This window comes from Vulpes vulpes, chromosome 14 (assembly GCF_048418805.1).
Source record: "Vulpes vulpes isolate BD-2025 chromosome 14, VulVul3, whole genome shotgun sequence".
NCBI classification, from domain to species: Eukaryota; Metazoa; Chordata; class Mammalia; order Carnivora; family Canidae; genus Vulpes; species Vulpes vulpes.
The window spans coordinates 103,387,090-103,399,505 of record NC_132793.1 but is presented as its reverse complement, the minus strand read 5'-3'; the positions used below and the strand labels follow the sequence as shown (position 1 = coordinate 103,399,505).

At 49.8% G+C, this 12,416-nt stretch overlaps 1 protein-coding gene across 3 annotated transcripts in view; it reads right to left on the bottom strand.

The window, feature by feature from the left end:
• The window catches only part of ADAMTSL3 (ADAMTS like 3), a 335,305-nt gene extending 324,281 nt beyond the window's left edge, over positions 1–11,024 (bottom strand). The window contains exons 1-3 of one of the 3 annotated variants that reach the window (XM_072737441.1): positions 10,642–10,759; positions 10,017–10,203; positions 9,248–9,349 (exon numbers count right to left, since the gene is read on the bottom strand). In XM_072737441.1, the coding sequence (XP_072593542.1) occupies positions 9,248–9,316 (69 nt within the window). In that variant the 5' untranslated portion in view covers positions 9,317–9,349; positions 10,017–10,203; positions 10,642–10,759. Of the gene's footprint in view, positions 1–9,247; positions 9,350–10,016; positions 10,204–10,641 lie in introns of all 3 variants that reach the window. The other 2 variants (XM_072737443.1, XM_072737442.1) reach the window with 2 other exon arrangements.
• Positions 11,025–12,416: the final 1,392 nt, after the last annotated feature.

The window sequence follows — 12,416 nt, the reverse complement described above, 5'->3', positions numbered from 1 at the left end:
GGAAAAAAACTTTCTGTCAAAAATGTTACCCTTCTTCTCTGGGTTGCTTACCATTTGTGATGTCCAGTAAGACCTCTCTGAGGACAATACCCACTTCTTTCAAGTCCCCTCAGGGCCCCCACTTTCACTGTTCTTACCAAAAGTTTATTAGGTATGCTCAATTTGTGACAGTCACCATTCAGGAAATCTCTGTTCTGCTCACAATCCAAGGAGACATAGATCAGCCTTCAGCATCCTCTCTCAGATCTGGATTCAGCAGTACTCAAAAACAAAACAAAACAAAACAAAACAAAAAAACACTTCATAGTTTGTGTTGGAGGGCCAGTATTTCCTTCTTTGACCGAAGATAAACTTCTTTTTTGTTGTTGTTTGTTTTGTGTAGTTTTGAGGCAAAGAACTCTTGTGACTCCCCCATTATGCCAAATCCCACATAAAACAACAGGACTTTTGTTCATGTAACTTGACCAAATCATTTGAAAGACTCTCTAGATTAGTCAAAAGTATAATAACAAAGAGAGGTCTTACCTTGATAGTTACTGAACGCACTACAAAGCTATAGTAGATTGTTTAAAAATACAATATTAGCACAGGAAGAAACTAGCAGATTAATTAAATATATTCTAAAATTGAAATGCTAATGCTCATTTTAAAAGACTAGAAGAAGATATACACATATATTTTCTTTCAGTATGATGTCATTTCTAAGCATGATGCAGAGGCAAAGAGTTCTTAAGAGATTCCTAGAGAAAATGGCTTGAAAATTTTAAATGTCAGTGTATTCAAAACATAAATAAAAACAAAATATTAATGAAAAAATGAGAAAACTATTTGCAACAAAAAAGGATAATATTCTTTATATATAAAGAACACTTATAAATTGGTAAGAAATTCTCAATAGAAAAAAACAGGCAAAAATGCGAAGATAAAATCTGTTACACTGTTTCTAATATCTTGAGGAAACCTTACATAAAGCGAGTATTGGAAATGGCCCAAAAGTGGGACACCTGAATGGCTCAGTGGTTGAGTGTCTGTCTTGGGCTCAGGGCATGATCCTGTGGACTGGGTATTGAGTCCCACATTGGGCTCCCTGCAGGGAGCCCGCTTCTCCCTTTGCCAAGTCTCTGCCTCTCTCACTCTCTCCCTCTCTCTCTTTCTCTCTCTCTGTCTCTCATGAATAAATAAATAAAATCTAAAAAAAAAGGGAAAGAAATGGCCCAAAAATATTTTTAAGAATCTTTCACTGCTAAGATTTCCTTCAATCTTATCCTGCCAACTATTACACAGTAAGAGAACACATTGAGAGAAGCTTTCTGAAAGAGAACTTGATAGTATAAACTTAAGGTCTTAAAACCACATGGCTTTTGACCCCCAAATTATGTTTCAGTGAATACATTTTCCTAGAAATGTATTCAAGGAAAATAATCATGAATGTGAGCAAGATGAATCTGCATATGTTTTTGTAGCAGCATTATTTTTAACAGCAAGAAACTGATATCAAGGTTCAGCAGTAAAGAATTACTTAATATAATATAGCACATCCAAACAATGCAGTACTCTGAAGACATTAAATGTTATAATAGAAAAAATATTTAAGGACATATGGAAATATTCCTCACATTGTTAAATTTTTTAAAAATTACCATCAAAATACAGTATAATCACTTTTTAAAAGATGCATAGATGTTAATATTCTAAAAAGAATATTAGGAATACATATATACAACAAAATCCTAACAATCGGTACAATTAAAGATTATATTTTTCCCTTTGTCTTTCCACATTTTTTCCTAATAAATATGTTTTATGTTTTTAAATCAGGAAAAACACACAATGGAATTTCAAAAGAGAGAGCAAAGAGAATTTAAAGAGTCCTTTAATAGTACAAATGAGTTCTTATTAATATAATGTGCATTCTTCCTTTTTCTAAATTATTTTCAAAACAAAAGGCTATTATATTTATACATGAAGGCTTGGAGAACAAATACATTTCTGAGCATTTGACCACAATAATTTGTAGCATACATTGGCTGGAGCTGTTCAGTGCTGACAAATTCTAGAAAGTAATTGCATAAAATACTTGGAGAGGAAACTGCTTTATGTTTCCATGCTATTTATGGAAATTAGCATCTTTGTAAAAATAAACTGCAAGCAATCACAATCACAAACCTTGAAATGTGGTTTCCATAAGATGTTAGCTTTGGTGCTTTAAGATCCATTAGCAAGGCAGTGGGGGAACACTGCCCACTTTTCTGTTACGAAGAAATTACATATAATTGGTTTTTTCCTCTTGTATCTTTAATCCCTCCTTTTTCTCCTAGATGCTCCCCTATGGAGTCCATATATGCTGACATGTTCACGTTGCCCAGAATAACCTTTCTAATGATCCTGTTTCCTTCTCAAAGAGCATTGCACATTCCCTTTATTCCATGCATCACCTTCTGTAATCCACATCTTGTCCTGAAACTGCTCTTTCGAACATCACCAATCATTTCACAAGATCAGGGTCAACTTTCATTTTCATAAGTCTCTAAAACTTGTTCAAAACCTGAAGGAATCTTCATGTTTTTTCCCTCTCTCTCTCTATCTCACAGTACTCATCGCGATCTATCTCTCAGTTCTAAAATGGTTTCCTTATCCATCCTCTTGTCTGCAGCTAACTCCCACCCATGGCACTCTTGTGAACTGAGTTGAAGGTCTCCTTATTACCAGCCTGGACCTGTGCCAGCTGCCTTCCAAGCACCTCTGTTCAAGTGCATCACCAGTGGTCCAGTGGAATCCTAACAGTGCCTCCATAACCCCCTGAACACCCACAGGAGACCACACTGCCCAGTGAATAAAGTCCTCTTTATTGCTGACTTACGTAGCATGCTCCTCAAGGTCCTCGCCAGTATGACTATAAACTGTCTTTGTTCATCCTGATTTCATACCCCGTGCTGCTAGGTACCCTACTCTTCAAACAAATCAGTGGAAGCAGAGGGGCAGACACAGATTTAAAAAACAAGTTCTGAGATAGAACAAATCCAAGTTAGTGAGAACAGGTACCGGGAAGGGTGACAAAGATGAATGCCTCTAGAGGGAGCCCAGGATTCTGGCTCAGATGACCAGAAGACAGAGAATCCTAGCACTGAGACAAAGTCAGGAGCAGGGGGGGCTGAGGACTTCCATTTAGGAAGTAGTATGTTTGAGGCCCCCAAGGAATATTCTAGTGGAAGGAACTAATAATAGCTCCTAGATAGGGGATCCCTGGGTGGCTCAGCAGTTTAGCACCTGCCTTCAGCCCAGGGTGTGATCCTGGAATCCTGGGATCGAGTTCCACATCAGGCTCCCTTCATGGAGCCTGCTTCTCCCTCTGCCTGTGTCTCTCCCCCACCCCCATTAATAAATAAATAAAATCTAAAAAAAAAAATAGCTCCTGGATAAACTGATGTGCAGCTCATGGAAGAGGCACATAGAAGCCTCTCAGAAATACTGGCCTTTTCCATTTTAGAGAGGCTTTTGAGAGAGAGAAAGAAAGAAAGAAAGAAAGAAAGAAAGAAAGAAAGAAAGAAAGAAAAAGAAAGAGCAAAGACAGGCAAACCAAAATAAACTTATCAAAATTGTGTCTTATCTCCAATGTTTATATTTAGAAGTTAGAGTAAAATAGAAGCCACCTTTTTATCTTTCCAGTGTATGGAGAATCTAATTTGAAAGCCTGAATCTCTAGGAGAGCTGGGTCCCCTGGTAATAAACCCCAGGCAGGAACCTCTGGAGAAAAAAACAAAGAAGTAATGGAAGGTACCCAGGGACAGCCTATGAAGGGAGAAAGAAGAGGCCAAGTGCAGAACTCTAGAACTGAGCAGCTTTAAAAAAAAAAAAAAAAAAAAAAAGCCAGAGATGGGGGATTCAGGGCGTGGCTCAGGGTGTGATCCCCAGAGTCCAGGATCAAGTCCCACATCGGGCTCCCTATGAGAAACCTGCTTCTCCCTCTATGTCTCTGCCTCTCTCTGTGTGTCTCTCATGAATAAATAAATAACATCTTTTAAAAAAATAAAAATAAAAAATAAAAAGCCAGAGATGGGAAGGTCAGAGAGGCAGGAAGAGAAAGGAGTCAGGTGTCATTCTTCCCCTGGATTCTCAAGGGATCTACCCAATGACTCCATCCTGCAGCTAGGAGAGGCCTTGGGGGCAATGTGGTAACAAGGTGGACCCTCCCGCCAGGACAAGCTCAGGTCTTTCCACTCAGGCTCCATCATGAGTGTCACACACAGCTTGGAATCTGCATCCAAAATCACTGTGGATGGTGAAGTCATACAGGGAGTACATCTACAACATAAAACCCATAATGCTGGAAGACCTCTACCCAGAATAAAAGAGGACAAAGAGAGGTATATCAAATGGGTAGCAAAGCACAGTCAACTAAGGAAAAATTATTCTAAGGAATATTCAAATAAGCAAGAAAATTTGTGAGCATAAGATGTTCACTACAGGTGGCTGATGGCAAACACAAGTGAATGAACTATCTTGGAAACAACCCAAATGTCAAACAAAGAAATAATGAGCTTAAATTATGGTATCATAGTATACCCTAAGTACAATGAACACAGCCATTACAAACGAAAACACAGTCATATATGTACTGACATGGAAAGATATTCATGATATATTGACTGAAAACAATGATATATAACAGAATCTGTAGCATAATCCCACTTATCAAAACTTAACACATGTATTTATATCGTATTTATGCATAGAAAAAGTCTGGAGGATTACACATGAAAACTTTAAAAGTTATTACCTGGGTGGTAGTAGGAAGGCAAATTTTTTATTTTGATTTTCCTTTCATTTATCCAGATCTTCTATTTTTCTATGATTTAAATTTTTACATGCATAATTACCTGCCAGTGCTCAGTGCTGCTAGACACAGAATGTCAAGCTACGGCAATGAGGTCAATCAATTAATTCACTGCCATTCTCTTAAACCTCTTGTCTAGATGGAGACCAGCAGGAAAAAGTGCCACAGAACATGGCTGGGGAGTTCTGAAGACGGGAGGTCATGCACATGAGAGTATGAGAGGAAAAGTGGTTGTACCAGGAACTCACTGGTATCGGCAGAACTCACTCTGTGAAGAGTGAATACAAGTGTTGATGGCTCTCTAACCACTGCTCACACAGGAGGACCCAATTCAATCAAGACGACACTGACCCAGGCTGCCACCTGAGTCCACTCGCCTCCTTCTCCCAGGCTAGGAGAATAGTTCTGAGGAGGTAGGGGATTTCTGCACCTCGCAACAACAACCAAGGCTTGGGCTCTGCCTTCTGATGTAAAAGGGATAGAGCGAGAGCTAAAAGGTCACTATTAGTGTTTGTGGCATCAGAAGGGAAGAATCACGGCCAAGGCCAGAGCCAACACCAGGATGAGAACTACGAATCCCAAAGCCTCCACCAAGATAACAGCCACCCAGACAAAACTGCCATCAAGTCTCGAACCACCCAAACATCCAGAATCACCAAGATCAGAACCCCTCCCCATACCAGAACTGAGGAAACCAGAATGATGGATAGATAAAGACCAGAAACCATGCCAGAGAGAAGCACTGAGACCAGAACCACCAAGAACCACCTAGAACAGCAATCCTTAAAACTTCAGGCCAGCATTGCTGAAATCCAAATCCCTGAGAGCAGAACTCCCACTTAGACCAGCACTGGCCCTAAGCCTAGAGCCATCGTGTCTAATTTCAGTGTCACAATAGTCAGGGGGATCTTTCCCCATTCTAAAACACTGGTCTCATAGCCCAAAGTGGTGACAAAGAGGAGCTGAGTGCCTCACTTTCTAAAGAGAGTGACTGACATTGGGCAGATGCCTGCCTCAGAGCTCGCCAGGGAGGGAGGGCCATGACAAGCCCTACTGTCACCAGTCACCACCTCCCTCATCTCTATGGAGGGCTGAGATTCACCCAAAAAGACTGCATGGTGAGCCTGCAAGCAGAGCCTGGCAATCCACCCCCCAGATAGGCATCTGCTCAGAGGGTCTGCTGATGCATCCCTGGGCCTCCCCGGGCAGGGAGTGGGGAGCTGGAGGCAGCTGGCAGCCAGAGAGGGGAGGCAGTGTGGAGAATCTGATGCCTCCACTGTCTGCACAGCAAGAATGCATACATTTCCTATCAATCAAGTAGACAACACCAAAGGGAGCTGGGGTGTCTTTTTCTAACTGAAGTGTGGTTGACACACAATGCTTCATTCGTTTCAGGTACAGTGATTTGGCAAGTCTGTAGGTTATGCCATGGGTTGGGGTTTAAACCACCATGCTTGTACCCTAGCCCACAGATCTGTGTGCTGGGCAGGAAGTAGAAATCTCTCTGCTCTTTTCCCCACCCCCTCTGCTATTTCCAATGCCAGGAAAGCCAGATCCAGAATAATTAAAAGGAAGAAGTGCCCCAGAGCCAGTCCTCACCGCTGGTTGAGGTGGGAAGAGACTAGACCACAGCACAATCTCGCTTTATGTGCCCAGAGTCAGGTGATCAACCCTACACTAGACAGAAGGGAGGTGAGATTTAAATCAAAGTAGGGAATCAAGATTTAAAATTGGACTGGACTTTTTTCAAATGAAAAAAAATGAAAGTGAATCTGTCCAAGATTTCACTAAGGAATGGAATGAATCTGATGAAACACAGTTGGAGCCCATTCCCCGGCACCATGTTGAGACCCACTGAGTGGAAGCTTCCCGATGAAGGAGGCTGCAGGGGAGAGCTGAAACAGGGGCAGCTGCCTTCTCAGGGGAGACCAGGATCCTGAAGGAAAGGATCTGGAGCAACAGGGAGCTTCCAAGGCCCATGACACAGGAAGGGTGAGGGAAACAGTAAGCTCCTCCAGAAACCCTCAAGAACAAGTTATAAAAACACAAGCCTGCCGACCTCATGGTTTGCTCTGCAATCCATCACATTTACTTGTGGTCAGCGAATATAAGAGGTTGAGTTTTCGCTGATGTATTAAAGGAAATCTAGTTTTTATTAAATGAGTTGACACACCCACGCTCCCTGTGGCTCAGCCTCGTGTCTATTAATTCTCCACCAGCCACGTAGGGGCAGCATTGACAAAGCAAGGGGAGATACTGAAGAATATCTTAAGGCCCCCAAACACCAAAGTCCCAGGACACCCCAGAGGGGCAGCTTTGAATCAAACTCAGGCTGACTGTAGGCAGGCAACCACGTGCCCATGAGCAGGGTCTCAGGACTGAGGGACCCTTCACTATAACATTCTCCCCCGACCCATGGTGAGACTGTCCTGGCCAACCCCACTCACACCTGAGGGAACTCTCCTGAGAAGATACCAGCCCCACCCCCTCCTCACCAGTTCAGCAGCTTTTCTGTTCGGCTGATGCCTCCCGAGTGCCCCCTACAGTACCACAGTGGGAACTACAGGCACTGCTCTAGTTTTAAACCTGGGTGCAGGCGGCAGCGGCAGCAGCAGAGAGCTCAGGTCTATTGCACTTATTACATGCCAGACACTGTTTCTGTTTTGTCTGTTCCTTTCTTCCATTTGCAGTGGATTAACTCCTCCAAACAATTCCATGAGGCAGATGCCCCTCTCTACAGATGTGCAAACCGATGCAGAGAAGTTTATGTGACAGGTCAGGAGGCAGTGGTGCTGGGAGTCAAGCAATGGGCAGTGTGGATGATGGTGTAGTCTGAAACCTCCTTTTACGATCTCCTGCGCACACTGCCCCATACATGGAAACAACGCTGCCAGAGGCACACAGATATGGAAAAATCCAAAAGAGGTCACTGAGTGATTCAAGCTGGGCAAACACTGCCCTTGGCCAAAGGTCAACAGACTGCCTCAAAGCACATTTAAATTTTATAGGGTGCAAGGAGACAAAATGAAACGCTGTGCCTTGAAACCTCAGCCCCAGGAATAAAGCTCTGAAGCTCTCATAGCCTTTTTCAGCTCTGCTGGGGTGGGGGGGTCGGAAAAGCAAGCCTCCACCATTTGCCAGCACGTTACACCACATGGACTAGAGAAACCCTAAAATCACCCTGAAAACACTTAACTTCTGTTCTCACAACAGCTATCTATTAGAATGTGCTTATGGAGCAGCATGAATGAGATGGGATAATGGGGGAGAAAGTGCACATCGACAACCAGGTTTTGTGAGCCACTGAAATCACAGGGCGTTGGAGCTGGAAGAGGCTCAGAAACACTATGTCCAAGAAACCAAGAGGAGAGACACTCTGATTAATCTATCCCGTGGTGTGTGCCTTTATTCAAGTGTGAATCCTCATTTAACAGACATGAATGCCCTTCTGAAGGGCCAGGCCCTTTGCTAGACCCTGTGGAGAAACAGGCCACCAAGCCATGTGCCCAAGAAGTTATGTCTGAAGAGAGGGGTCGCCTTGTTCTAGTTCATGCAAAGTGCTGTCCTGAGCCAGGAGCAGGTCTGGAAGGCCATGCTAAGACGTGCTCTGGACGCTTAGAACATGGACTATGAACTCTGTGGCAAAATCCAGGCTGCACACACATTTGCCTGGCTTTCAATGCTTTCAAAACTGGGAGGTTTCAGAGAAAATCTGGATGACCCCGCTATCTAGAAAATGAGAAGATAGGGCCATCCTGGGTTTGTGTTCCCACTTGGCAACGATCAGCTGGAGGTGAGTAGAGGCCTGTAACAAGATGGAGCATGTGCCATCCACTTTGCTGTAGTCTCCACCATTCCCTTTTGTCTCTCCGGCGATGCTCTCTTCACTCCTGTATTTCAGTCTGCCTTAAAGGCAAATGAGGATGCAAGAGATGAGCCAGGCCTTCCCAGGCTTGTGAGAAAGACAGGGGTCTAAAGAAAGGACTGCAAAATGGTGTCATATGTGTTGACAGAAGTCAACTCAGAATACTGACTTAGCGGCTGAACTGAGGTCAGAACCTGAGCTCTGCCCCGTTCATTGTGCCCGGGCCTTTATCAGCCTCGCCTCTACTGGGCACAGGCAGGCGGCCATTCTAGACTGAAAAGGCAGGGCCCACCAACAGCCCCAAGTCACTGCTGGTACATGGTATCCAAGTGGTATCAAAGACCTGCTCAAGACTCAGGAAGGACCCAAGGGATCTGAATCATTCTTACAGCTAAGATGACCAGAAATACCATTCGCTGGAGGTAAGAGAGAACATTAGGTTCCCTTTGGTTTGGGATTAACACAAATCCTACCACATTTTAGGTGATTTAGAATAATCATCCCGCAAGCAGAGGGATGCCTGTCATTCTTCTTGCTCTGCATGTTACCTGCAGGAGGGCAGAGTGCATGAAGACCATCCACATTAGCAGCCACCAGGAGCTCTTCCAGGAAGCCATGGGGTCCAGTCTCCTGGGGAATCTCTCTTGAGCCTGCAAAAGAAGAAAAAATTGGTTTCCAACCTGCTCTGCCCCCAGTGGCAGCAAGGATGACTTAAGAGACCAATCAGAGGGAGGCATCCTGAGCCTCCCATAATGTCTTGAAAAAGGCTTGTGCAGGTCCAGGATGGAGCTACCCGCAACATGGTAGAGGCTATGGAAACCTGTCTTTAAGACTGGTCCACATCAAGGTCAGGAGGGCAGCTGGACCTGACCCCAACAGGCAACCCACACACCTCCAGCCTTTCAAAAAGCTGAGACATCTCTGCACCGACCACTTTCCAGCTCATGTGTCAGCAGCAGGGTGTGGCTACTGGCATCTGACTCAGGAAGCCAGCACGGAGCCAAGGATTAGGGCACCTGCCAGCTTCTTCGACTTCAGGCAAAAATGAATCTAAGACCAACTAAGCCACCCCAGAGAGGGGCAGGGACCTGCCTACGGGCACACAGCAAGACGGTGACTGTTCTAGGACTGGAACGCAGGTCTGAGAGTTCAAGGCTTTCCCCGGCGATGCCACCGGTGCCGTGCGAACCCCGGGCCTGCAGCTGGCGATCTGCGAGCTGGGCCGGGGAGGTTCGAGCGCACGGCCTCCGTCCCGCCGACCAACACCGCCTCCCGGAGTGGGGGAGTGGGGCAGTGGGGCAGTGGGGGAGGGCGCACCGGAGGGGAGCAGAGGCCGCGGAGCCGGGAGGGCGCGGGGGGTCCTGCCGAGCTCTCCCCACAATTTTCAGGGAAGTCAGTACGAGTCTGAGACTGGAAAAGCCGAGGTCACACTCGCCTCTCGCTTCGCCTCGCGGGCGCCTTGGCGGAGCCGGTGTCCGGGGGCGGGTCGGTGGCTTCCCTCCATCTGGAGAAGGCATTAAGGGCCTGGCCTAATGCGATCCGCAAATGTGCTGCTGTTTCCGACCTGCGGCGGCGACTCGGGGCCGAAGGGAGGCGGCCGGTGCCGGGCCGGGACCGCGCGCCCCGCCGCCCCGCGCCGGCTCCTCCCGCGCGTCCCCGGCCCCTGCGCCCGCGCTCGCGACCCACGGGCCCGGCGGCCGGACCTTGCGACGCTCGGCGCTCCCGGCTGCCCGCCCCGAGGGCCCCGCTCCCCCGCCCCCGCGGTCGCCAGCGCCCCTCGCCCGCCGACAGGGCACGGCCCTCCCCGCACGCGCCCGGCCCCCGGAGCGTGCCGGACCCGAGGTCCCCGAGCCCTGCAGAGGGCGAGAGCCGGGCCCCGGAGACCCCGGCCGCCCGAGCCCCCCGGCGCTCCCGCACCCCGCGCGGAGCCCGCGGCACCCACCTTGCGCCGCACACGACCCTGGGACGTGCGGCCCGGGCGGCGCGGGGCGGCCCCGTCAGCGCCTCGTGCGGATCCGGGCCCGGGACGTTCCCCGACGCCGGCCTCAGCCCGCGGCGCCGCAGTCGCTGCCGCGGCCCAGCAGTTAAATGGGGCCGGGACGGGGGCCGCCCCGCCTCTCCCGCCCCCTCCGGGCGCCGCGCGCGGCGCTGGCGGGGGCCCAGAGGCGGAGGGCGCGCGCCGCCACCTGCACCGCCCGGCAAGTGCACGGCGCGCCCGGCCGCCCCCCGCCCTCCGCCCGAGCCGGGGGCGCCGGGGCGCGAGGGGAGCGCGGGAGGGGCCGGGCCCGGGCCGCTCGGAGCGCTCGGGGCCTCGGCGACGGCGAGACGCGGCTGGAACGCTCCTCCGCCCGCTTCCTGGAAGCCACTCCTCGCCCTGGGCCGGCCGCCAGGCGTGGTGCCAAGAGCCGGGACTGCCGACGCCGCCGCGGCCGCCGCCGCCGGCAGGCGCGCTGGGGAGAGGCGGCCGCGGCCTCGCCAGCCGGCCCGGGCGCCCCCCGCCGCCCCTCCGGCAGCTCCCGGCGCCCCGGCCCGTGCGGACCTCGGCGGAGTCCGCGCCCCCCCCCCGCCGTCCGGGCGGCCTCGTCCCGGGCGCCCCGCGCAGCCCCGGTGCCGGCCGCCGACCCCCGGGCGCGCTCGCCGCGAGGACACCTGGCCGCCAGCGGCCCCCAGCGCCGAGCAGGGGCACCCGAGGCCGACACTGGCCGCGACTTCGGGGGGGCTGGGCGTGCTTGAGCTGCCCAGACCCGGGGGTGCCAGGCCCGGGGTGAGGCGCGGCGGTGAGTGTCGAGACCCGATGACTTTCCTTATGGAAGCCTAGAGAATTGGGATGAAACGTTCGTCCCCGGCTCTGGCCTCATCTCAGGGGGATAAAGGCAGGGGCCAAGGAATCGCCCGGAAAGTCTGCCTTATGCCCTCGCCCAAGCAGGACCAGGGGCGCCACTTCCTCGGGTGCCCGGCGCAGCCTAGCCACTGCGCGGAGCTCCGCAGGTGCCGCCTTTTGGGACGGTCGGTCCCCTTTGTGGTCACACAGAGGAAGCTGAGGCCCGGGGTAAATACCCAGCACGCAGGGACTTGCAAAGCCAGGGCTGCAGCCCGCGTCCCCTTCTCTCTAAAGTTCCTCTGCTGTTCATCCCCAAAGTTGCTCTCCTCCCTGTTCTGTAGTTGAGACATTCAGATGGTGTTAGAGCTTTACCAAGAGGAGCTGACCGCCCCCCCCCCCCGCCTCCCCACCCCACCCCCCATCGTACCTTCCTTGCCCTGGTGACTCCCCTGGCCAAGAGGAGGATCTCTCCAGTGGGGACTGGCTCTCCACTCCATGTGAAACGGCTGGAATCTCATGGGAAAATGCGCAGAGGACCTTCGCCTTCAGTTGAAGAGGCAGAGGAGCAGGATGCCAGGCTAGGCTGCATGGTAGGGGGCAGGGAGCCCTGGGCTGAGCCACAAAGAACGCACCTGTGGACAGTTTTCTTTGCCATGGTTATGTTCTCAGGAAGTCAAGGGAACAATGAATTTGTGAATACCGAACCACTGAAACAGAGAGTTAGGTCCATCAACCAATCAACACACAACCTCATCTTACACAGGCTTCTCACTGAAACATACCTTATTGATTCATTAGCATTGAACCCAGGGCCACCAGCAGTACAACTCCTGCCTCAATGACACACATCTAGCCCGGGAATTTTCTCTGTAGGGCTCATTCCAACCGCTGCTTAG